Source organism: Oncorhynchus keta, chromosome 4 (genome assembly GCF_023373465.1).
Source record: "Oncorhynchus keta strain PuntledgeMale-10-30-2019 chromosome 4, Oket_V2, whole genome shotgun sequence".
NCBI lineage: Eukaryota > Metazoa > Chordata > Actinopteri > Salmoniformes > Salmonidae > Oncorhynchus > Oncorhynchus keta.
The window spans coordinates 56,329,779-56,353,948 of NC_068424.1; the positions used below are offsets into that span (position 1 = coordinate 56,329,779).

General features: G+C 41.2%; 4 protein-coding genes across 6 annotated transcripts; 2 read left to right on the forward strand and 2 right to left on the reverse strand.

Moving 5' to 3' along the window:
- The first annotated feature begins 2,378 nt into the window (after window positions 1-2,378).
- LOC118378980 (nucleoside diphosphate-linked moiety X motif 6-like) lies at window positions 2,379-6,640 on the forward strand. Its single transcript, XM_035765985.2, has 2 exons — window positions 2,379-2,415; window positions 6,270-6,640. Exons 1-2 carry the CDS (start codon window positions 2,379-2,381, stop codon window positions 6,638-6,640), a joined length of 408 nt encoding a protein of 135 aa, XP_035621878.2.
- LOC118378991 (fibroblast growth factor 2-like) lies at window positions 5,168-12,640 on the reverse strand. Of its 2 annotated transcripts, none has more exons than XM_035765994.2 (3): window positions 11,908-12,544; window positions 9,421-9,524; window positions 5,168-7,606 (listed from the first exon to the last, which is right to left on the reverse strand). In XM_035765994.2, the coding sequence occupies exons 1-3, from the start codon at window positions 12,083-12,085 to the stop codon at window positions 7,421-7,423; spliced, it is 468 nt and encodes a 155-aa protein (XP_035621887.1). In that variant the 5' UTR covers window positions 12,086-12,544; the 3' UTR covers window positions 5,168-7,420. The 2 variants fall into 2 exon arrangements, with proteins under 2 accessions (XP_035621887.1, XP_035621893.1); XM_035766000.2 differs by lacking the exon at window positions 5,168-7,606 and adding an exon at window positions 8,792-9,109 and having other exon boundaries at window positions 11,908-12,640.
- A 1,975-nt stretch (window positions 12,641-14,615) lies between these two features.
- Window positions 14,616-17,121, reverse strand: bbs12 (Bardet-Biedl syndrome 12). 2 transcript variants are annotated; one of them, XM_035765955.1, is made up of 3 exons: window positions 17,006-17,104; window positions 16,801-16,910; window positions 14,616-16,678 (listed from the first exon to the last, which is right to left on the reverse strand). In XM_035765955.1, exons 2-3 carry the CDS (start codon window positions 16,810-16,812, stop codon window positions 14,741-14,743), a joined length of 1,950 nt encoding a protein of 649 aa, XP_035621848.1. In that variant the 5' UTR covers window positions 16,813-16,910; window positions 17,006-17,104; the 3' UTR covers window positions 14,616-14,740. The 2 variants fall into 2 exon arrangements, with proteins under 2 accessions (XP_035621848.1, XP_035621855.1); XM_035765962.1 differs by lacking the exon at window positions 16,801-16,910 and having other exon boundaries at window positions 17,006-17,121.
- A 96-nt stretch (window positions 17,122-17,217) lies between these two features.
- cetn4 (centrin 4) lies at window positions 17,218-22,692 on the forward strand. Its single transcript, XM_035765974.2, has 5 exons — window positions 17,218-17,383; window positions 18,115-18,270; window positions 18,399-18,527; window positions 22,144-22,281; window positions 22,374-22,692. Exons 1-5 carry the CDS (start codon window positions 17,381-17,383, stop codon window positions 22,461-22,463), a joined length of 516 nt encoding a protein of 171 aa, XP_035621867.1. The 5' UTR covers window positions 17,218-17,380; the 3' UTR covers window positions 22,464-22,692.
- The last annotated feature ends 1,478 nt before the right edge of the window (window positions 22,693-24,170 follow it).

Here is a 24,170-nt window from a genome sequence, read left to right on the forward strand (position 1 = left end):
TATTCCTTGTGATATATTTGTGGACTGTCGTTTTTGCCATTAATTAACGTGTTATTCAGTGTTTCTATTGGTTATAGTAGTAAAGGCAAAATTCTATATTTTATCAAATCATTTTGTATGATCCATGTAACCATCTTTAAACAATTCTATATGTTTGCTTAGTAGACCCTCCCCTCCCTCATCCACACTGGTTGCAGAATTCCATTACTTTAATTGAGAGGCAAATCGCGCTGCTGCAACTCACCTGTAGGACTAGTTTGTGGTGCTTGGCATTGGGTGCAGTGTGTCGCATGCATTGGATTTTTTTAATTTGCGATTGCTTCGCCGTGTGGTACCAGTAGTAAACCCCCGAAGAAGGTTCTAATGTGTAGTGTGACAGTTTTTGTTGTGATGCGGCACATGGAATGTGAAGACTGTAACCTGCGGCAATAACCTGTGTGCACGCAGTGTTAGACTTTCAGAGGTTAAAAGTGTCAGTGTAGGGAAGTACAACTAAATCATTGTGAGATTTGTTACTGAAACTAAAGCTTTTCAGCCACAGTGATACTGTCTGAACTCAATGTGCCTCTTCAATTGACACTGAGCGGTAAATGGCAGTAGTTGTTTTCCTTCCTTTCCACTGTTATAAATGGCTATCATTATCTGTGTTTATTTAGGCAGTTTTCCTGGCATGTGCTGGCCCTCATCCTGTCTCTCTCCATGGGGAGAATTCATCTCCTCTCACAGACTTTACCTTGACTTCTGCTGCAGCGCCGTCTCACTTAGCATAGCACCCCACAGCATTACGCAACCTCAAGCAAACATCCTTAACTCCTGCTTGTGTATGCTGAGTACACCAAACATTTCATACATTGCCATCATCTGTTCTTTTAAAGACTTCACTGGATTTTCTGAAGCAATTTGCAGTGTGGAGGTATCATAACAGGACTCAATGGCAACTCTTTGGTTGAATATTTCTCAGTGTACCCAATCACTGCAATCAATGTCAGGCGTAGTGCTTAAATTCACTGTAATATTTGATTTATTTGATTTATTTCACCTTTATATAACCAGGTAGGCCAGTTGAGATCAAGTTCTCATTTACAACTGCGACCAGCAAAGCAGTGAGACAAAAACAACAACACAGAGTTACACGTAAACAAACGTACAGTCAATAACACAATAGAAAAAAACAGAAAAATATATGTACAGTGTGTGCAAATGTAGAAGAGTAGGGAGGTAGGCAATAAATAGGCCATAGAGGCAAAATAATTACAATTTAGCATTAACACTGGAGTGATAGATGGGCAGATGATGATGTGCAAGTAGAGATACTGGGGTGCAAAAGAGCAAGAAGATCAATAAAAATATGGGGATGAGGTAGTTGGGTGTGCTATGTACAGGTACAGTGATCGGTAAGCTGCTCTGACAGCTGATGCTTAAAGTTAGAGGGAGATAGAAGACTCCAGCTTAAGTGATTTTAGCAATTCGTTCCAGTCATTGGCAGCAAAGAACTGGAAGGAAAGGCAGCCAAAGGAAGTGTTGGCTTTGGGGATGACCAGTGAAATATACCTCCTGGAGTGTCTGCTACGGGTGGGTGTTGCTCTGGGGACCAGTGAGCTGAGATAAGGCAGGGTTTTATCTAGCAAAATCTCATAGATGACCTGGAGCCAGTGAGTTTGGCGAGGAATATGTAGTGAGGGCCAGCCAACGAGAGCATACATGTCGCAGTGGGGGGTAGTATATGGTGCTTTGGTGACAAAACGGATGGCACTGTGATAGACTACATCCACTACATTGCTGAGTAGAGTGTTGGGGGCTATTTTGTAAATTACATCGCTGAAGTAGAGGATCGGTCGGGTAGTCAGTTTTGATGGGGGTATGTTTGGCAGCATGAGTGAAGGAGGCTTTGTTGCAAAATAGGAAGCCGATTCTAGATTTAAGGAGGAAGGAGAGGAAGGAGAGTTTACAGTTGAAGCGTTGAAGCTTGTTTGGAGGATTGTTAGCACAGTGTCCAAAGAAGGGCCAGATGTATACAGAAGGGTGTCGCGTGCGTAGAGGTGGATTAGAGAATCACCAGCAGCAATAGCGACATCATTGATATATACAAAGAAAAGAGTCAGCCCGAGAATTGAACCCTGCGGCACCCCCATAGAGACTGCCAGAGGTCCGGACAACAGTCCCTCCGATTTGACACACTGAGCTCTATCTGAGAACTAGTTGGTGAACCAGGTGAGGCAGTCATTTGAGAAGCCAAGTCTATTGAGTCTGCCGCAAGGAATGCAGTAATTGACAGAGTTGAAAGCCTTGGCCAGGTCAATGAAGACGGCTGCACAGTACTGTTTTTTATCGATGGCGGTTATATTGTTTAGGACCTTGTGCGTGGCTGAGGTGCACCCATGACAAGCTCGGAAACCGGACTGCATAGTGGAGAAGGTACGTTGGGATTCGAAATGGTCGGTGATCTGTTTGTTAACTCATCGTTCAAAGATTTTAGAAAGGCAGGGCAGGATGGATATAGGTCTATAACAGTTTGGGTCTAGAGTGTCTCCCCCTTTGAAGAGGGGGATGACCGCGGCAGCTTTCCAATCTTTGGGGATCTCAGACGATCCAAAAGAGAGGTTGAAAAGGCTAGTAATAGGGGTTGCAACAATTTTGGTGGATAATTTTAGAAAGAGAGGGTCCAGATTGTCTAGCTCAACTAATTTGTAGGGATCCAGATTTTGCAGCTCTTTCAGAACATCAGCTGTCTGAATTTGGGTGAAGGATAAGCGGGCGGGGGGGCTTGGGGAAAAAATGCTTATTGAAATGATCGATTATCGTAGATCTATTGGTGGTGACAGTGTTTTCTATCCTCAGTGCAGTAGGCAGATGGGAGGAGGTGCTCTTATTCTCCATGGACGTTACAGTGTCCAAAACCTTTTGGAATTAGTGCTACAGGAAGCAAATTTCTATTTGAAAAAGCTCGTCTTAGCTTTCCTAACTGACTGAGTATATTGGTTCCTGACTTCCCTGAAAAGTTTTACATTGCGGAGGCTATTCGATGCTAATGCAGAACGCCACTGGATGTTTTTGTGCTGGTCAAGTCAAGTCTGGGGTGAACCAAGGGCTATACCTGTTCTTAGTTCTACATTTTTTGAATGGGGAATGCTTATTTAAGATGGTGAGGAAAGCACTTTTGAAGAGCAACCAGGCATCCTCTACTGACGGGATGAGGTCAATATCCTTCCAGGATACCAGGGCCAGGTAGATTAGAAAGGCCTGCTCGCTGAAGTGTTTTAGGGAGCGTTTGACAGTGATGAGGGGTGGTTGTTTGACCGCAGACCCATTGCGCACGCAGGTAATGAGGCAGTGATCGCAGAGATCCTGGTTGAAGACAGCAGAGGTGTATTTAGAGGGCAAGTTGGCCAGGATGATATCTAAGAGGGTGCCCATTGTTACGGATTCAGGGTTGTACCTGGTAGGTTCCTTGATAATTTGTGTGAGATTGGGGGCATCTAGTTTAGATTGTAGGACGGCCGGGTGTTAAGCATGTCCCAGTTTAGGTCATCTAACAGTACGAACTCTGAAGATAGATGGGGGGGCGATCAATTCACTAGTTTCTGGAAAGGTGGATTTTTAAAAGTAGAAGCTCAAATTGTTTGGGCACAGACCTGGATAGTATGACAAAACTCTGCAGTCGATCTCTGAAGTAGATTGCAACTCCGCCCTCTTTTGCAGTTCTATCTTATCGGAAAATGTTATAGTTAGGGATGGAAAATACAGGATTTTTGGTGGCCTTCCTAAGCCAGGATTCAGACACTGCTAGGACATCCGGGTTGGCAGAGTGTGCTAAAGCAGTGAATAAAACAAACTTAGGGAGGAGGCTTCTAATGTTAACATGCATGAAACCAAGGCTTTTACGGATACAGAAGTCAACAAATGAGAGCGCCTGGGGAGTGGGAGTGATGCTTGGGGCTGCAGGGCCTGGGTTAACCTCTACATCACCAGAGTGTACGGCTAAAGGCTATAAGAACTGGTCGTCTAGTACATTCGGAACAGAGAGTAAAAGGAGCAGATTTCTGGGAGCGGAAGAATAGATTCAAGGCATAATGAACAGACAAAGGTATGGTAGGATGTGAGTACAGTGGAGGTAACCTAGGCATTGAGTGACGATGAGAGAGGTTTTGTCTCTAGAGGCACCATTTAAGCCAGGTGCGGTCACCGCATGTGTGGGGGATGGAACATCAGGGAGAGGCATGTGTAGGTGAGTGATCATAGGGTCCAGTGAGTAGCTAGGCGAGCAGGAGACACTGTGATTCAGACAGCTAGCAGGCCGGGGCTAGCAGATGGGCCTCAGAGGGACGTCGCAATGGAAGAGCCTGTTGAAACCCCCCCGGGCGGTTACGTCAGCAGACCAGTCGTGATAGATCGACGGGGTTCCGTGTCAGCAGCAAAGGATCCAGGCCAATTGGCAAAGAGGTATTGAAGCCCAGGAATTGAGTGGTTTAATATGAGTGGTTTAACCCTTTTATCCATCAGTCAATTTATTCAGACAATGACAGCATCGTGCCATTTATGATACAACAGCACTTTTGCCTAATGACATCACATCAGCAAGTCTGTCCTGAGTTAGTAAACATCACTTGTAGGAATTCTTACAGAAGAATACGTTTCAGGGATACATTACTTCTGCAATGCTAGTTATTGTAGGAAACAGAGGTGAGCGGTCAGTGTTTGGGAAGTAAGAGGAGTGTCATCATTTACTGGAAGAGGGCCTCATACACTCAGTCTGGCCCTTGGCCATTGGCAGAGTTTGGCAGGGTAAGCCCATCCAGAGCTTCTCTAGGGTTGTGTTTCCTGAAAGTGAACCTCTCTGGGCCATTATCACTGACGTCTGCACCTAGACGGCAAACGAAAAGAATGCCTGGTAATTGCTCTGTAGCTAGGTGATTTGTGGCAGAGACAAAGGATTTGTAATTTGCTGTGTTGAAATCTGATTAAATAATGTGCAATGGGTTGAAGTAGGTTTTAGAACAACATTGGCTGTTGATTTGGGATAAGAATTACGATCATGATTCTTAATTGCTATTCGGTCCGTTTGTACTTTTCTGACTTGTGATGCGCTCATAACCATTAGGCCAACCTGTATCTAGAACCACAGCCACTTTACCAGAACACAATTTAGTAAACCGCACAAAACTTGATGTATATTGTTAAGACATGTTTATTCTTGAATTTTCCTACCTTGTTGCAGATATAAGTAGCTTCAACAAATATAGCACTTTGCAGGTATGTATGTTTACAAAGAGTAATCAAATGATGAAAGTGTAGTGCTTTACAGTTCATCAAAACTTTGAACAAGATCAAGGAAATCAAATATAGAAAAATATTGTTTTATAATCGCAAACAAAAATTAGAATTAGAATTAATCAAGAGCTACAATAAATGTATACAAGTACTTCATCATTTAAACAGCAGCGATCTGTCTTTAAATATAGTTTAAGAGTGGTGAAACTAAACACCAAACTTAGTTGCTTAGATTTTCTCAAGAATAACAATATACAATGACATCAAAATGAATATAACGCATCAGGCAGAATCCTATCTTTAGATCTGAGTACAAGGCATCACTTTTAACATTAAAGCATACATTTGACAAGTGTGAATTAGGTGCATATAAGTTAGGATTTGTCCCTATGCACATACAATTGTAACATACTTATCAATGCTGAAGGACCCTGGAGGACACTTTCACAAATAAAAGACTTGGATGCAGTCCATTCAATTTGCATCCTAATTCAAAGTATATTATTGTGACTTAATTTCAGACAGTAAATGCATGGAAGTTCCCTGGAGGGCTCTCGAGTCCAGGAGAAAACATTGGTCAGTGATGCAACCACATTACGTATACCATACATAGACAATATCTAAATGCACACACACATGCCTATTCATAGGAATATCTACTTTTTGAAACGGCCTCATCAGACATTCATAAGAACTACACTCAAGCATATATCTAAACAATTTTAAGACTTAAACAGACTTCAAATAAATGTTTTACTAGTTACAAGTTCAACTTGTTTTTTTTAAGCAGCTTTTGATACAAAGCCCCACCTACTGAAGCAGCGTTGTATGTGACTAAAGTACAATCGAATTCCCTTTTTTAGAACCAAATTTCATTTTCATGCATTACAATGTAAAAATGTTGTTAAGGGCGCTCACACTGTATCACACAATTTGTATTTGTGTCCAGTACAAACAGTACAAACATATAAAATCTCCTTTTGTTAATTTCTTTTTCCAAGCCTTCACTGCGGTCCGTGAGGTCTTTGAGGAGACGGAAGTCCGCTCAGAGTTCAAGTCCCTCCTGAGCATCCGGCAGCAGCACAACCTCCCAGGTGCTTTTGGTATGTCCGACATGTACATCATCAGCCCCCTCACATACGACATCAACTTCTGCACCCAGGAGTGCCTGCGCTGTGAGTGGCTGGAGCTAACCGAGCTAACCAAGACTAGCTCCACTACTCCTATCACTAGCCGCCAAGCCAGGCTTCTGCTTCACGGCCTGAACCAGGGCTTCGACAAGATTGACCTGGCTATGGAGGAGATGCCAGCTGTCTACTCAGGGAGGTTCTACCAGCTGTACCACAGGGTGCTGCCTCCAGGACCTGCCTAGCCTAGTGCATCGATGCTAATAGCACGACACGTCAATGCTAGTCATATGAGCATGTGGATGGTCTTTCACCATAATACTTGAAGTGTATATTTATGACAGACTGGAACAGGTTTTTCTGAACTGTTACACGGGAAAGAGGGTGTAGCCAATGGTACCGATGATGATCACTGTAAAGGACATTTTTCACAAATCACAAGACCTCTTGTCTGTAAAGATAAAAAATATACACAATTTGAAGAAATAGGCTACTCTGTTTGGGAAGAACTCAGGGCCTCTAAGTTGTAAAATTAAATGAATCATTCATATGTTAAGATTGAGAGGTGCAATATCATATACTGTAGTATTGTACTAGGTATACTGTTTGTTTTGCAATGCTCGATTTATCTTTGCCAACCCAATGTTCTATTTAAAAGTTGTATCAAGTAGAGTTCTGGGCATGACCAAGCTAACCTGTGCTGCAGTGCAGTAAAAAGTAAATTTTTTAAGCCCAGAGCTACTCAGTGGAATCTTGTGTGTTATCACTTTCTCTTTCATCTTAAATAATGTACCTTCAAAATTGTTAAACCAAGAAAAATAAGCAGAGTATCAAAGTACACTAGAATATTTGAAGCAGCTCTAGTCAAACTCACATTATATAGTTTGATTGAATTGCCGTTAAAGTACCTAACTACAGGATGATTATGTCGTCACAGTCATTTAATACGCTCCATTGTATTTCTTCATGTCCTGTCTGTTTGTGTGCAGCCAGGCTGATTTTAAGATTGGTACGACAAGATGAGCTCAGCGTCTGGCCGACATGGGGAGAAAGAGAATGGCTTTTTGGCCGGGTCCAGTTTTGGATCCTGACTTGTACTGGCCAGTCCTTTTCAGTGCCACATACATTTCAGGGTACTTTCGAGAGCGGTAGGTGTTGTAGTTGTTACTCTCCAGCCTCTCCATGAAGTAGCATTCATCTGTTGTCCGTCTCTGAAGAGAGAGAGAGAATGTTCGAAAGATATGAGATAGCAAATCAGAGATCAATTTACAATATTTGTTAATCCAGTTCTATTATTCTTTGATACACTTTCATATTGTAAACCGAACCAATGATAAATGTCAATGAAACTCTTTTGAAATCTTGTCTTTTGTCTTATGAAATAAAACGTAAATGGGCAGGTTTCTCAAACCAAGATGAATAAACCTACTCTTGAACTAAAAGCCATGTTCAATGGGGATGTCCACCAGTGACAAGCTTTGGGCAATAATGGTTATTTATATTATAAAAAAAAGGATCCACATTTCATGTACATAACTGGAGTTTAGCCTCGGTCTTACATTGAAATAAATTTAGTTGGAATGTCAACACAAAAATGTTTAGTCATTGTGATATCCTCTAAATAAGCCATTTCATTTAGACATAATTAAATATAGTTGATTTTTACATGCTCTGTGGAGAAAAGGGAAAAGCTTGCAAACTGACAAAAAAATACATAATAATTTGATTAATCGAGTAAAAAACATCAGACCTCAATACCTCGATTGTTTTAGTGGACATTCCAGAACAGTCTGAACTCCTGTTTAATGTCACACACTAATGAAGATATTTTTCAGGTTTTACTAGATGTTTTGCCAAGCCAAAGATGTGTGAATAATCATCCATTCTTAAATTAGTAAAACAAATGATCAGTTCAGTTCTAGTGGCCGTGTGCAAGAATTAGATTTGCTCATGTCCAATAGAAATTAAGTAACTCCCAGTTTTCTACCCTCTGACAGGTTTTTGTTATTACATTTTTGTTATTACATTAAATAATGGAAAATACAAATGATTATTCCTGTCCACACTGTGATTTTGTGTTCATGTGGAAGATCTGATGACATCAATCACATCTGGCTCAAATATCTCTTGATAGCAGGGCCAACAGAATTCCCTGCCCTATCCAACAACAGGGGGCCTGTTGTCCATTCAACCATGGCTACCTAGTATAGAGGATAACCTTTATGGCCCTACCTAACCCTACATGGAAGCAACCCCTGGCACTTATAACAGGCACACAGAACAAAAACAGTTGGAAGATAAATTCAGAGGGTAGCAACACTGGGAAAGATAAAAAGTGTATTTATTTACATTGACTACAAAGTTCAATCCCTACCACCTAATATCTGAATATGTCGACATGGAAGGCAGTGCTAAAATGGAAACGTAAAGTGAGAAGTAATGAGTGTATTAGAAAGTAAGCTCGAACTATACAGATGATCATGTGCATAAAGCTGGTGAGTGGGGCTGAATAAGGACAAGTACAGAACAACATACAATACCTCCAGCTTCCAATTTCAACCTGAACACAACAGTCTATTTACAAAATGCTAACACCACATTGTAACTTTCCCCCACCCTGAGAGAATGTGTAACAACAGATCCTGGATGATTGACCACATCAGTGAAGGTGCCATGTCTGGAATGTGTCTGCCAGTGTGCATCCATTGCCTAGTCTGGTTACTCATTAAGGAGAGACAGGAAACACACCAGTCAGTTATCTGCTCGGACTTCTGCAGTATCCCAGAAGTACCTCCATTCACTGCTACCACACTAAGTGTAATACGAAAGCAAAATCTGTTGTCAGTGTATGACAAGATAATATTTGCTTTCAGCATGAACTTAATGAAAACCCTTCATCTTAGGCATGGGACTATGCCTGTTAGAGTAAAGCATGAGTTGTAGACCATGACAATACCAAAACAGATGGAATGGAGTTGCTTTGGTAACTGCTTTGGTAGCTATAAGGAAGAGAATGCTTACTCACCGCTCCAAACAGTCTTCCATCTGCATTCATGGCCAGATAGCGGTTGGCTGAGACCCCTTTGATTACTACTTCCCCCACTGAGGTCGCCTGGAGTTGAAGCTTATCTGAGGAGGAAAAATTACTTTAGTCTCAAGTGTGAATTGATAGCAACTCCATTGATGCTAGTTGTTAGTGGTGTTGAACAAGGATGGATAGAGCAGAGTATTATACCGAACAAAAATATAAACACAACAGGTTAAGTGTTGGTACCATGTTTCATGAGCTGAAATAAAATATCCCAGAAAAGGTCCCATATGCACAAAAAGCTTATTTCTCTCAAATGTTGTGTACAAGTTTGTTTACATCCCTGTTAGTGAGCATTTCTCCTTTGTAAAGATAATCCATCCACCGGACAGGTGTTGCATACCAAGAAGCTAATTAAACAGCATGATTATTAAAGGTGCACCTTATGTTGGGAACAATAAAAGGCCTCTCTAAAATGTGCCGTTTTCACACAACGCAATACCACAGATGTCTCAAGTTGAGGAAAAGTGCACTTTGCATGCTGACTGCAGGAATGTCCACCAGAGCTGTTGCCAGAGCATTGAATGTTCATTTCTCTACCATAAGTCACCTCCAATGTCGTTTTACAGAATTTGGCAATACGTCACAACTGCAGACCGTGTGTATCCACGCCAGCCCATGACCTCCACATCTGGCTTCTTCACCTGCGGGATTGTCTGAGACCAGCCACCCGGGCAGCTGATGAAACCCTAATAAAACCCTTTTGTGGGAAAACGCTGATTCTGATTGACTGGGCCTGGCTTCCCAGTGGGTGGGCCTAAACTATCCCAGGCCCACCCATAGCTGTGCCCCTGCCTAGTCATGTGAAATCCATAGTTTAGGGTGTAATTTATTTATTTTAATTGGCTGATTTCCTTATATGAACTGTAACGCATTAGAATTGTTGCATGTTGCGTTTATATTTTTGTTCAGTATATAGCAGAGGTAAACAATATTTCTTCATTAAACTTCAGATAAGCAAGATAACCATTCGAAGTTGTGGTTCACCATCGTTCTTCACAATTTTCACATTTTGAGAAACAATATTAATAATGCCGTAATAGTTATTGAAAGCTTGTATTTGGTTGAAGTGATCATCTTGTAAATACTCCAAACGTTTTGTGGAGTCAGATAAGCCTACGTGTGCTGCGCCAATGGAGCATATTTGAATAGCATATTTATAGCATAGTTTAAAAAATATATATATATATAATAAAATAGAGTTCTTATCACAGGCCTCATAAGGCAAGATAGTACATGATGATACATTGTAAACTTCTATATAAGAGGCATCTGTGTGCACTTAGGGTTTGTTTAATGACTCATGTCATGAAGATCCATTCCTCTCTGAAGGAATACTTCATTAGAATTTGTTGCATGCAAGGGAGCATCTAGTGTTTACTGAACATCTGTACAGCAGGTCTAGTGATCACATCCCTAAGTGAAACGTTCGACAATGGTTTATTTCATCATCGCTTGCTTTAATCATATTGAGGAAGCACATGTGCGTATCAACAGAGTCCTTTTCATTGGTTCTATTTGAATGAATGGTCCTGACAGAAAGTATAGTTTAGTGTATAGGTTTAGTGTGGTGTATCCAGTTTAGTGTATGGGTTACTACTACGCTTATAGAATATTGTATATGCCTTGTTGATTGAAGACAAATGTCGCTGTAAAGTAAATGAGATGCTAATTGTTTTTCAATAATTGAAATGGCCAATGGCCTTTTCATTCAAACTAGTCAGTCTCTTGTCTCCATTCTTACCATAGCAGTTCATTGCTTGTGATGATTTTTGGACAGCTGTTTGATAGCACCTGTTCTAAGTCCCATCCCCTATCTGTCACTCAAGGATCTACTGAGCAGAACTTCCTGTGACGAAAACCCCCTCTTCTACATGGGCCCCTTCTCCTCCTCCCAATTACTGATGCAATCTGAGAGACACACACTGGAGAAAAAACAACTAGATAGTGAGTTATGAGGTGGTTTCAATGTGTGAGGTGGTTTCAATGTGTTGTTGCATGTTAAATTTAAAGCTAATCAATGATACTTTAATATTATACTGAATTGATAAGAACACAAACCTAGTGCTTCAATCTCTATCAATGGCCTTTATGTGGACTCGAGTTGGTCTATCTATGCGTTAATGCACATTTCACACGGAAGCTACATCATATTTGAATTCTGGACATTTGAATTACATGTGACGTAATAGCAGTGACGTTTAAAGAATGTCCGTGTTACACACATCAAGATGACTGGAATGAGATCAAAACCCACCACATTCATGAAAGCACTTGCAAAGGCGAATGTAAAAGAACTACACGAACGACTGTCTTTTGAATGCTGTAGAAGCCATAAATAAACACTCATTTGTAAAATTCCCTTGAGTCCTCCATGATTCCCCTCACAGTTTGTCTGCCATGCAAGGGACTGGAACTACTTACTGTGGGGGTCATTCTTATCTCTGATCCCGTCCACGCTTCCGTTAGAGTTTATCCTCAAGAAGTAGCCTCCGTTTTTACAGTACAACCTCTTGGGCTCCTTAAAGTTTCCTGGAAGGAAGCCGCCACTGCCTCCATCTTCAGGTGTGGCGGGTAGAGTGGTGATTTCTCCTGTGGCCATCTCCTCTTCCCTCTATCCTCTACCCTGCTGCTGCTGTGTGCTACCAGTGCAGCAGCCCCACAGTAGCCTTATGCTAACTGCTGTCCCCTCCCTTCCCCAGCGAGCCTAATAGAGCCTGATTTTAGTTAACCCCCAGGGTCAGATAGTTTGTTTGAGAACACCCCTCTGGCGCAGCATGCCCTCTACTCCCAAGCAGAGAGGAATCTAAGCGCTAGCAGCACTTGGAAAGGAGCTTGTTAGCCTCGACAGCAAGGTCCACCCCTCACTGGCCTCTTCTCGTTCCTTTAAGAAAGTGCTAAGAGTTGATATTCGAGTGTAGCTTGGTTGGGGATTCGAGTGTTCTACCTTCCATCGTCTTCTTCCTCCACTCTTAAGCGCTGAAATGTTTACAGCAGGGCAGCTGGCTGAAATCTGGGGAGACTTTCCCTATGGGCCTCAGTTCGCATGCGCCCTCCGAGGCAAGCACACACACACACACACTTTGACTTTCTAACTGAACCAGACAACCCTACACAGCACAAGCAGAGAAAGGAGGGTAAGACTGGGGCTTACTGATTGAACTGCGTCCTAAGAGACCCTTGGCTTGTGCAACCTGAGTGGTGGCTTCAGCTTAGCTTCTTAGAACTTCTGGGTAGAATCAGTGATTCTGTGCCACATTATTGAAGAACAAATTAAATATGCAGCAGAAAGTACAACAGAGTACATTACAATAGCTTGTCTAATTGAATTCAAGGAAATGTGTAAATATTGAAGATTTTAAAGGACCCTTCACATAGAAACTCTATTTTGAGTTGTGAACTGTATGAAGCAGCTCATTTCAATTATGCCATTTCGATATGTTTTACTTTTAATCAACTTTAAACAGAGTCAAAACTATGAATGTCTGTTTTCAAAGTGTGCACTGGACACAACAGAACACAGATTACTGTATGCAGGGTTGATCATATCATTTTGATTAGATGCATGCATATCAATGAAACATTAAACCACAGGCCGACCACAATGGCTCAGCACAAAATAATACTTTCTATTCACTTGGCTATCCTCAGATGGACTGATAATCGTTCCGTGTTGAAACTGAAAGTCTTTGTGTGGGAATTGTGTGCCAAGGGAATAATTTTCAGACACTACTTCACATAGAAACGCATTCATCTCCAGGTACACTGTCTCACTCTCTGTTTGCCATGATGAAGCATCAGGCTTTGGTTTGCTTCAGACTCTCCAATGCAGGTTGGGTTGTGAGCAGACACATAAAAAAAAACTGGCCCTAGTTTGAACTTCCAAATTTGCCACCAGTTTGGTCTGACCCATTTCCTTCTCAGATGTCATGTTTTCCTTGGTCATCACACCCCCACCCATTCACAGCAACACCACCATTGAGGGATGCTCGAGTTAAAATTCCTCTTGATCCCAAAGTAAAGCCCTCACCGTCTCTGTTACGATCCCCATGGAGCACCTTTGTTAAACTATGGCCAATGGAAATATGGCCAGCCAAAACAAGGTGACAAGCTCATAATTAAAGTTTACCGTTACATAAAAACAAGGCAGCTCCTGGGACCTAATAAGAAATGTGGACATTGTTGTCCTTTTCACATTTCCAGGGTTGTGGATTATACAGATCTGACAGACACATTTACTTTGACTAGACATGTTTATTTTTCTGGAAACTATTCTATGTTATGACAAACAGAACCAAGCAAGTCATGAAACAATGTCCTGTTGGTTGAGACTTAGACCTATGCAGTGTTCGAAGTGCAAACACATAGGCAAATAACACAAAGGAAGCAAATACAGACTCATGCAAACACTGACAGAAAAAATGTATTTCCCTCGGCCATATCAGTGACACTTGAACAGTGCATTTATTGTTCATTTGGTTATAGAAGACGAGCTATGATCTTCCATTTTGAATGCAATACTGTGAACATCACCTCAATAGCCTATAATGCTCACTTTGTAGTCAGTGATAAGAGGTTAACAAAATATGACACGTCACATGCTATGCTTCTGGGCTACCAAGTGGCGCAGCGGTTTAAGGCACTGCATCTCAGTGCTAGAGGCGTCACTACAGACCCTGGTTCAATTCCAGGCCGTATCACAACCGGCCGTGATTAGAAGTCCAATAGGGCAGCGCACAATTGGCCCAGCGTTGTCTGGGTTAGGGTTCGGCTGGGGTAGGCCATCATTGTAAATAAGAATTTGTTCTTAACTGGCTTGCCTAGTTAAATAAAGGTTTTTAAAAACTTTGGCTCTGGGTGGAACGTATAATATAACTTGTGCACGAGGTGGGATGTAAGATGATTTAGATGTAATTCTAGGATGGGGATAAGCATGAAAACATTTACTGAGATCTGAACACACAAGCACCTCAGTGACTGTATTTTGACATGTTTATTGATATAGCCAGAGTTGGAAACCATGTGAAATGGATTAACGTTCATATCCTTTGTCTCCCCCATGTGGTAAAATGTTGCTGGGCCAGCGCAATTTACTAATGGCCGACAAGCTCTAATAACTTAAATTATACCTCTGAAATTACAACAGTTTATTCATTTTTCAGCATATTTGGATTCAAAGAATAAAACACATTTAGACATGTTATGCATTTCATGATAATATACAAAAATGATAGCACGCAGCAATGTGTTAAAACCATCAAAGCACCATAACATTTGATTGTCCCTCCACTTGTTTAGGATCTATGCCAGTAATGATCTCAGTGTCTGTCTGTAACACAAGGAAAACAAGATCCAGGGCTTTCCTCCATGCTTCCAACTTCACAGTCATATTGTCATAGACCTTCCCTGCACTGCGCTTCATATCTGGGGACATCATACCATCCTCGGTGTCATCTCTTAATAGCAGTCTTGAGAAATTAGCATCTAGAGATAATCCCCCATTCAAATCTATCAGCTGCTGATTGATTGTAGTCCAAGCGTCCACTTTTGAACAAGTTCCACTGTTCAACATCAGAGTGGAAATGTAGTCCATCCAACCATCTGCCATGAGTTGAAACACATCAGCCCTGTGTGGGTTTCCTGCTCTTCCTTGTTTAGCTTGTGGGGCAGAGGTTCCATCTTTGCCTCTTGTTTGCTCACCATTATCTTTAATGTGCTTTTGAAGGATTTGAACACAAAGCAATTCAGTCTTTCCAGCACCGGGGAGTAGTTTCCTGTCTTTCAGTGTGTGGTGTAGACGATAGGCACAGCCCCAGAAACAGTCCTCCAAGGTCTGCAGCTTGCTGTGCACAGAGGTGGTGAGGACCACTGTAACCAGCGCAGTGCGATCAGCGACAATGTTCACAGCCATTGATGCTCTCCTTCTGTTGCCACTGCAGTCTCTCCATATGGAGATTTCTACCCCGGTGCCGACACAGTGCTTACTCAGTTGTGTGGCATAGGTGACAGGGACAGCTCCTGTTGTTTCTGCAAAGTCCTTCAAAATGTCAGGCTTCATCCTCTCAACCACAAGTATACGGTGACTCATGCAGTGCTGGGTGAGTCTTTCACTTGCTTCTCCATTGACTAAAACTAGATTCACATTGTTTTTCAACAGAGTTGTTAAAACATTGTCTTCCCAATCATCTTCTTTGCTGAGGCCTTTCAAGTCCAACTTGTCGATCACTCGGCTGATGTCTTTCTTGCTATTGAAACCAAGATGGCGATATTTCTCACTGAGATCTCCATTAATGAGAACAACTTGCCACTTCTGTTCTTTCATGTGATGTACAAGGGAAGCCTGCTCTGCAGAGAGCAGAATAACACAACCTGGTAAAACACATGCATGGTCCTCTGACAAGCCTGGCAGAGTGCACGTTACCAGCTTTTTGACATCAAATGTTCTACAGCTGTCACCACTTCCATCGTTCTTTGACTGCATCTTGCTCACCTCAACCACTAAGCTCATTGCATCCACACATCCATGGCTCACAGCTTCAGCGAGGTGAGGAATATCAACTCCTTTAGAACTCACTGCATGGGAGAATAACCCTGGTGTGGTGTTCTCATCAGCTTCATCATTTGCACAAAAATGTCTGCTGTGAGTGAGTTTTATTCTGCTTTGTTTCTTGTTGTTGAGGGCCCCATGGCTAAGGTTCATCCCTGTGACAGGGTTACGTAACACTGTGTGTGGAAAGCCCTGGAGTACTGATGTGCCACTATCAGAAGCAACCGGTCGAACGTCTTCAATCGACACACTGTTTGACCTGCAGACTTTGCAACATATATCCAGCCCTTCAGACATGGCTGACACAATATGTGGGATTGAAATGTCTCTGTGGAGACATTCGAGGGCAGCCCTGCTCCAGACCCCAGCCATAAATAGCAGGCACCCCGCACCAGAGTGGAAGACCTTCTGGTGAGCTTGGATTGTCTCATTGGCCAGCTGACCTACAGAGCAGGTCAGGTCTAAGTGCTCCAAGACGCGGAAACATGTGCACACCAAGGACGACTCCCCGGTAGACTCGTCTTGAATAAACTTGTGGTTTTTATTGGGGCCCAAAAAGGAATGTGTGACAGCCGCCAAAGCTGTGAGCTGCTGCAGTCCAACATGAAGTCTTTGACTAATAATTGTACTTCCCATTTTCTGTGACGCCTGTAAGATTGAGATGTTAGGAATTTTATATTCGGGTCATTCTCTATTGGTGTAAAAAAAAAATATATATTTTGGTCATTCACTATTAGTGTGACAATAGAACACATTTCCAAAATATTTACCAGAAGGATCATTAATACACAGTCAGAGATATAGCAATAAATACTTTAGTGTAGTTCTGCAGTGTAGCTGGCTAGCTAGCTGTGATAGCTAACATCAACCTGGTCCTGCCCTAAAAACATCAGATAAGTACATTGAAAGGCTTAGCTTGTTAGGAAGATCATATGAATTTAGCTAATTTATAGCACAACACAACGATGAACTTACTTTTTCCTAAGAACTTCGTGTGGCGTGCTACAGATCCAGGTTCTCTGTGAGCTTCAGCCTGGCTCAAGCTCATCCAGTTGTAATCCGTGTGTGCGCGTGCGCAAACAAGCGCCCACTTGTTGCTTAGAGACACGAAAAGAACAAAACAAACGGTCGCAGTCGCTTATGTCCCACCCACTTACTTCACTATTGGTCAAAGCAAGCCCTCGTCGTCATTTCCTGAAGGTTTACTCATTTTCTGATGGACTGTTCCCTTGTCATTTAAAATAACGCATACCACAGTAGTTTCAGGCAAGCTTTGTTTACATGTCGCCTGATACACTTCATTGAGTTCAAATACATCTATTTTGTTCGTCGCAGTGCTAATATTTGGAGATGGTATGTAGCTCTACTTTAGTTACTTATCTATAGTTTCCTAGCTAGTCAGCTAGCAGTTTATATTTGTCCGTTGAGCTAGGTACACAGATGGGTTTCAAGTTAGTGAGCTTCTGTAACGTAACTCAACTCTTTGCAGCAGCAATTCTGCAACGTTGTGGCTAGTAAAGTTAGCTAGCTGGTGGCAAAAATAACGTTAGCTTTTTAAGATCACTTTCACAGGGTTTAGCCACTACAGCACTTCAGTTTGCTAAACGTTTGCATGTTAGATAGCTAAGTTGGCTTATTGCGTTAGCATCATTGACTTGGGGCTCAAGTGCCATTTCCTTGATAGTTTCTCCAAGTAACTTCCTCCCCCATGCAGAACATATTTTCAGTTTTAATGTGTACCATCTCACTGAGCAGCAGTGCCAAAAACGGACCCTTTACCAGCCACATGGTGTTTAGCTAAATAGGGAACAACATACCTTTTAATTCATATCCAATTTATCAATGCACTTCAGAACAGCAGTATACAGAGTGCATCAAAATCTGCTATTCTGAATCATGTTAAATGTGACCTGTTATCAGCATTTGGCTGGTAGGGGAGATTTTAGGACCTGCGCCGCATCAACTCAAGCTACATAGGGTAACATTAGCTAGCCATCTACAATAAGGCTTATTGTGATACTATCAATGTTTCCCTTATGATCAGCTTTACAGGTAAACTCTGACAGTTTGTTGTTATGTTACAGGCTTCAGGCTACCGAAAACCCAACACCAATTCCAACCAGAGGAAAAAGGCATGTCCTAAACCAGACTTGACAGAGGAACAAAAGCAGGAGATCAGAGAGGCCTTTGACTTGTTTGATACAGATGGCTCAGGAACAATTGACGTGAAGGAACTCAAGGTAGGTTATACCACAGAATATAAATGGTTCATTCAGCTCGTCACCATAATGCCATCCACTGTTCCCCAAAAAAACACATTTCTTTTGTTTCTTGAATATAAACTATTCATTTATTTCTGCTGCTCCAGGTTGCCATGCGTGCCCTTGGCTTTGAACCAAAGAAAGAAGAAATCAAGAAGATGATAGCAGACATCAACAAGGAGGGCTCTGGGACCATTGATTTTAATGACTTTCTCTGTATGATGACACAGAAAATGGTATGTATTTTCTTAGTCAAGAAGCGATTTAAAGGATTGGTTCACAATTGGTCACCGAACAAAAATATAAACACAACATGTGTTGTTCTCATGTTTCATGAGCTGAAAAAAGATCCTAGAAATGTTTCATACACACAAAAAGCTTATTTCTCAAAAATGTTGACATCCCTGTTAGTGAGCTTTTTTTTTTTACATTTCCAAGATAATCCATCCACCTGACAGGTGTGGCATATCAAGAAGCTGATTAAACAGAATGATCATTACACAGGTGCAACTTGTGCTGGGGACAATAATAAGGCCACTCTAAAATGTGCAGTTTTGTCACACAATACAATGCCAGATCTCTCAAGTTTTGAGGGAGTGTGCAATTGTCATGCTGACTGCAGGAATGTCTACCAGAGCTGTTGCCAGATAATTTGATGTTCAAGCAGCCTCCAACGTCGTTTTTGAGAATTTGGTAGTACGTCCAACTGGCCTCATAACCGCAGACTGCGTTGAACCTGCTGGATTGTATGAGACCAGCCACCCGGACAGCTGATGAAACTGTGGGTTTGTACAACCGAAGAATTTCAACACAAACTGTCTGTTCTCATCATCCTCACCAAGGTCTTGACCTGACTGCAGTCTGACTTCGGGGCTGACTTCAATCCCAGTTTCAACTGTACTGGGCAGATGACACCATACGCGATGTATGGTGTCGTGTGGGTGAGCGGTTTGCTGATGTCAGCATTGTGAATAGAGTGCCTGATGGTGCTGTTATGGTAAAATGAACACAATTGTATTTTATCGATGGCAATTAAATTCCCAGAGATACCGTGATGAGATCCTGAGGTCCACTGTCATGCCATTCATCCGCCGCCATTACCTCAGCATAATAATGCACAGGCCCCATGTCGCAAGGATCTGTACACAATTCCTGGAAGCTGAAAATATCCCAGATCTTCCATGGCCGGCATACCCACCTGTCCCATTGAGCATGTTTAGGATGCTTGTACGTGTACAATGGCATTTTACAGTTCCCGCCAATAGCCAGCAACTCCGGACAGCCATTGGAGAGGAGTGGAACAACATTCCACAGGCCACTATAAACAGCCTGATCAACTGCATGATGCAAATGGTGGTCACACCCAATACGTACTGGTTTTCTGATCCACGCCAAAAAAATGTTTTTTTTAAGGTATCTGTAACCAACAGATGCACATCTGTATTCCCAGTCGTGTGAAATCCATAGATTAGGGCCTAATTTATTTATTTCCCTTATATACTGTGCATTTCAAAAAGTATTTCAGACCCCTTGACTTTTTCCACATTCTTTTTTACGTTACAGCCTTATTCTAAAATGTATTCATTTTTTTTCTCTCATCAATCTACACATAATACATACCCCATAATAACAAAGTGAAAACAGGTTTTTAGAAGTTTTAGCAAATTTATAAAAATAAGTAACATCATATTTACATAAGACCATTTGCTATAAGACATGAAATTGAGCTCCGGTGCATCCTGTTTCCATTGATCATCTTTGAGTTGTTTCTACAACTTGGAGGCCACCTGTGGTAAATTCAATTGATTGGACAAGATTTCAAAAGGCACACACCTGTCTGTAAAACCAAAGCCATGAAGTTGAAGAAATTGTCTGTAGTGCTCCAAAACAGGATTGTGTCGAGGCACAGATCTGGGGAAGGGCACCAAGAACACAGTGGCCTCCATCATTCTTAAATGGTGAAGCTGGTTGAGAGAATGCCAAGAGTGTGCAAAGCTGTCATCAAGGCAAAGGGTGGCTACTTTGAAGAATCTAAAATATGTTTTTATTTGTTTTAAACATCAGCCAGGAAGCATAGGAACTGAGAAGTGGTCTGTGGTCCCCACCTGCAGAACCACTCCTTTATTGGGGGTGTCTTGCTAATTGCCTATAATTTCAACCTGTTGTCTATTCCATTTGCACAAACGCATGTGAAATTGATTGTCAATCAGTGTTGCTTCCTAAGTGGACAGTTTGATTTCACAGAAGTGTGATTGACTTGGAGTTACATTGTGTTGTTTAAGTGTTCCCTTTATTTTTTTGAGAGAGAGAGAGAGAGAGAGAGAGAGAGAGAGAGAGAGAGAGAGAGAGAGAGAGAGAGAGAGAGAGAGAGAGAGAGAGAGAGAGAGAGAGAGAGAGAGAGAGAGAGAGAGAGAGAGAGAGAGAGAGAGAGAGAGAGAGAGAGAGAGAGAGAGAGAGAGATTTTTTAAAGAAAAGCAAAAACAAATGTGTCCACTCAAATAACATCAAATTGATCAGAAATACAGTGTAGACATTGTTCATGTTGTAAATTATTGTAGCTGGAATAGTCCCATTTTTTAATGGAATATTTAGGCCCATTATCAGCAACCATCACTCCTGTGTTCCAGTGGCACGTTGTGTTAGCTAATCCAAGGTTATAATTTTAAAAGGCTAATTGTTCATTAGAAAACCCTTTGGGAGTTATGTTAGCACAGCTGAAAACTGTTGCTCTGGTTAAAGAAGCAATAAAACTGGCCTTCTTTAGGCTAGTTGAGTATCTGGAGCATCAAATAAAATTTTATTTGTCACATACACATGGTTAGCAGATGTTAATGCGAGTGTAGCGAAATGCTTGTGCTTCTAGTTCCGATAATGCAATAATAACCAACGAGTAATCGAACCTCGCAAACTGGCTCTAACCAGGCCTAGAAGGCCAGCATCCCGGAGTCACATATTCACTGTTGATATTGAGACTGGTGTTTTGCGGGTACTATTTAATGAAGCTGCAAGTTGAGGACTTGTGAGGCTTCTGTTTCTCAAACTAGACACTAGTGTACTTGTCCTCTTGCTCAGTTGTGTGCTGGGGCCTACCACTCCTCTGTCTATTGTGGTTAGGGTTTCCGCGGTTCTGTGAAGGGAGTAGTACACAGCATTGTACGAGATCTTCAGTTTCTTGGCAATTTCTCACATGGAATAGCCTTCATTTCTCAGAACAAGAATAGACTGACGAGTTTCAGAAGAAAGGTATTTGTTTCTGGCCATTTTGAGCCTGCAATCGAACCCACAAATGCTGATGCTCCAGATACTCAACTAGTCTAACGAAGGCAATTTTTTTGCTTCTTTAATCAGGACAACAATTTTCAGCTGTGCTAACATAATTGCAAAAGGGTTTTCTAATGATCAATTAGCCTTATAAAATTATAAACTTGGATTAACTAACACAAAGTGCCATTGGAACAGAGTGATGGTTGCTGATAATTGGCCTCTGTACGCCAATGTAAATATTCCATTAAAAATCAGCCGTTTCCAGCTACAACAGTCATTTACAACATTAACAATGTCTAAACTATTTCTGATCAATTTGATGTTATTTTAATAGACAAAAAATAGCTTTGCTTTCAAAAACAAGGCCATTTCTAAATGACCCGAAACCTTTGAACGGTAGTGTATATTAGTATCAGTCAAAATATATATTACTCTTGGCACTAGAAAAAACAAGCATTTCCCTGCACCTGCAATAGCAAATCTGTGTACATGACCAATCATTTTTTATTTTAAATCTTTTGGCAGGTCTGGTTAGAATTTTGTCTCCTCTACATAATCTTGATATTTTGTTTTTTTGTTGTTAATCAGAGTGAAAAAGACTCAAAAGAAGAAATCCTGAAGGCTTTCCGCTTATTTGATGATGACGGCACAGGAAAAATTTCCTTCAAAAATCTCAAGAGAGTTGCCAAGGAGCTAGGTGAAAACCTGACAGATGAGGAATTGCAGGTATGTTAGGATGTAACTTGTTGGCGTTCTGCTCACATCTAAACATACTCAATGCAGAAATCCTGACTGTTAAAACAATGCATCTTTCAAAGGAAATGATTGACGAAGCAGACCGAGATGGAGATGGAGAGATCAACGAGCAGGAGTTTCTAAGGATAATGAAGAAGACAAGTCTATATTGAATGTCTTGTGTTTCCCAAGGTTTATCCTCCACTGCTGGAACAGTCTCACTTCGATGCCTTCTGATTGTTTTAAGGGAACTTTATGAAATAGCGTTTAGTGGCTTTTTTTATATATGGCTTGTAAAATGTAACAGATCTATACACAGATTTTAGAATATTTTAGATGTTTTTGTTTATTTAATATTTTACTTATGTTGACTATTTTAATTAAATCATAGTTCAAGTCTAAGTTATGGTCTCCTCTTTACCATGGAAGTGAAATGATATTGTTTATTCGAAGGACCCTTGTACCTATTACTGTATGGCTCCTATGGCTATTTGGTTCCCTCTTGTGACATATGAAATGAAGTGCAGCTATAATTGTCTTAACTTAGACATATGATTTAGCCCTTTTTCTCAAGTTCAGTGAAACAGTTTGCTTATTGATATAGCTTTTGATTATGCACTTCACATTATCGAGACAAACGTACAGCTCTGAATCAAAGAAATCAAATAAGCGTTGGGTCAGTAACTGAAAGTTTGCTAGATTGAATCCCTGAGCTGACGAGGTAAAAATCTGTCGTTCTGGCACTGAACAAGGCAGTTAACCCACTGTTCCTCGGCCGTCATTGTAAATAAGAGTTTGTTCTTAACTGACTAAGCCTAGTTAAATATAAAAATATGGCTGGCTGGATGTTATGACTAAGTCACTCTCGGATAACTCCATGCATGGTATAAGAAATGACTGGGTTGAATGTAAGATGAGTAACTGTCAGTAAAAGTGATCACTGGGTGAGTCAGTAACCATAACTCATTTGTTCTGGCTTATGCAGACAATGGCAGACTGCCATCCTGCTCCCACAAATGCTGGGTCATTATATTGTAATTACATGGATCATTACATTGATTTGAACATTTTACAGGGTCTTGGCCGTTTGACTTACAGATCTTTCTTTAAGCAAGTCATCTTAGAACCAGCATGCCTGGCTAACAGGCCAAAGCACAGCAATACAATAAAAGAAACATGGACGACATACATGATTTGATTTAGATTTGATTTTAATGACATGACTACAAGCACTACAGAGATGTGAAATGATCAGGCATGCAGATAAATCATGACACGTAGAGGTGTAAAAAAATGAACCATTCCGCTCTGCCTAAATAAACAGGATATAATGCTTACGTAGTTTTCCAAGCCTCATAGAACTGTATTATTTTGAGAATGCTTGTTATTGTAAAAGTTCTGATAACCTGATTCAGAGATTGAGTCAGATGGAAAATATTCATCAAAGACATTTATCTCAAATGTGTCTCAAATCTCTAAGATGGAATTGCATTAGTGCACATTACAAATACAATATATCTGGGGAAATGTACCTTGCATCTGATGCACAAATGTTTATTAATCAAGTAACCAAAATGTATAACAAACCAGCAGAGAATATTGCATGAGTCAAATCAGTCAGTCCACTTTCTCAACGTGACCAAAGTGAGATTTAGAAAGGAACCCCCTCTGTCTATTGTTTAGTGAACAGTCACTATGCCCTCAGAAATATATTGTTATCCCTTAAAAATGTCTAGTTAGTGGATAGCTTGAGCTACTTTTGTATATATTTCTGTATGTGGCCACCCCTTCAAATTAGTGGATTCAGCTATTTCAGCCATACCAATTCCTAACAGTTATAAAATCAGGCACACAGCCATGCAATCTTCATAGACAAACAT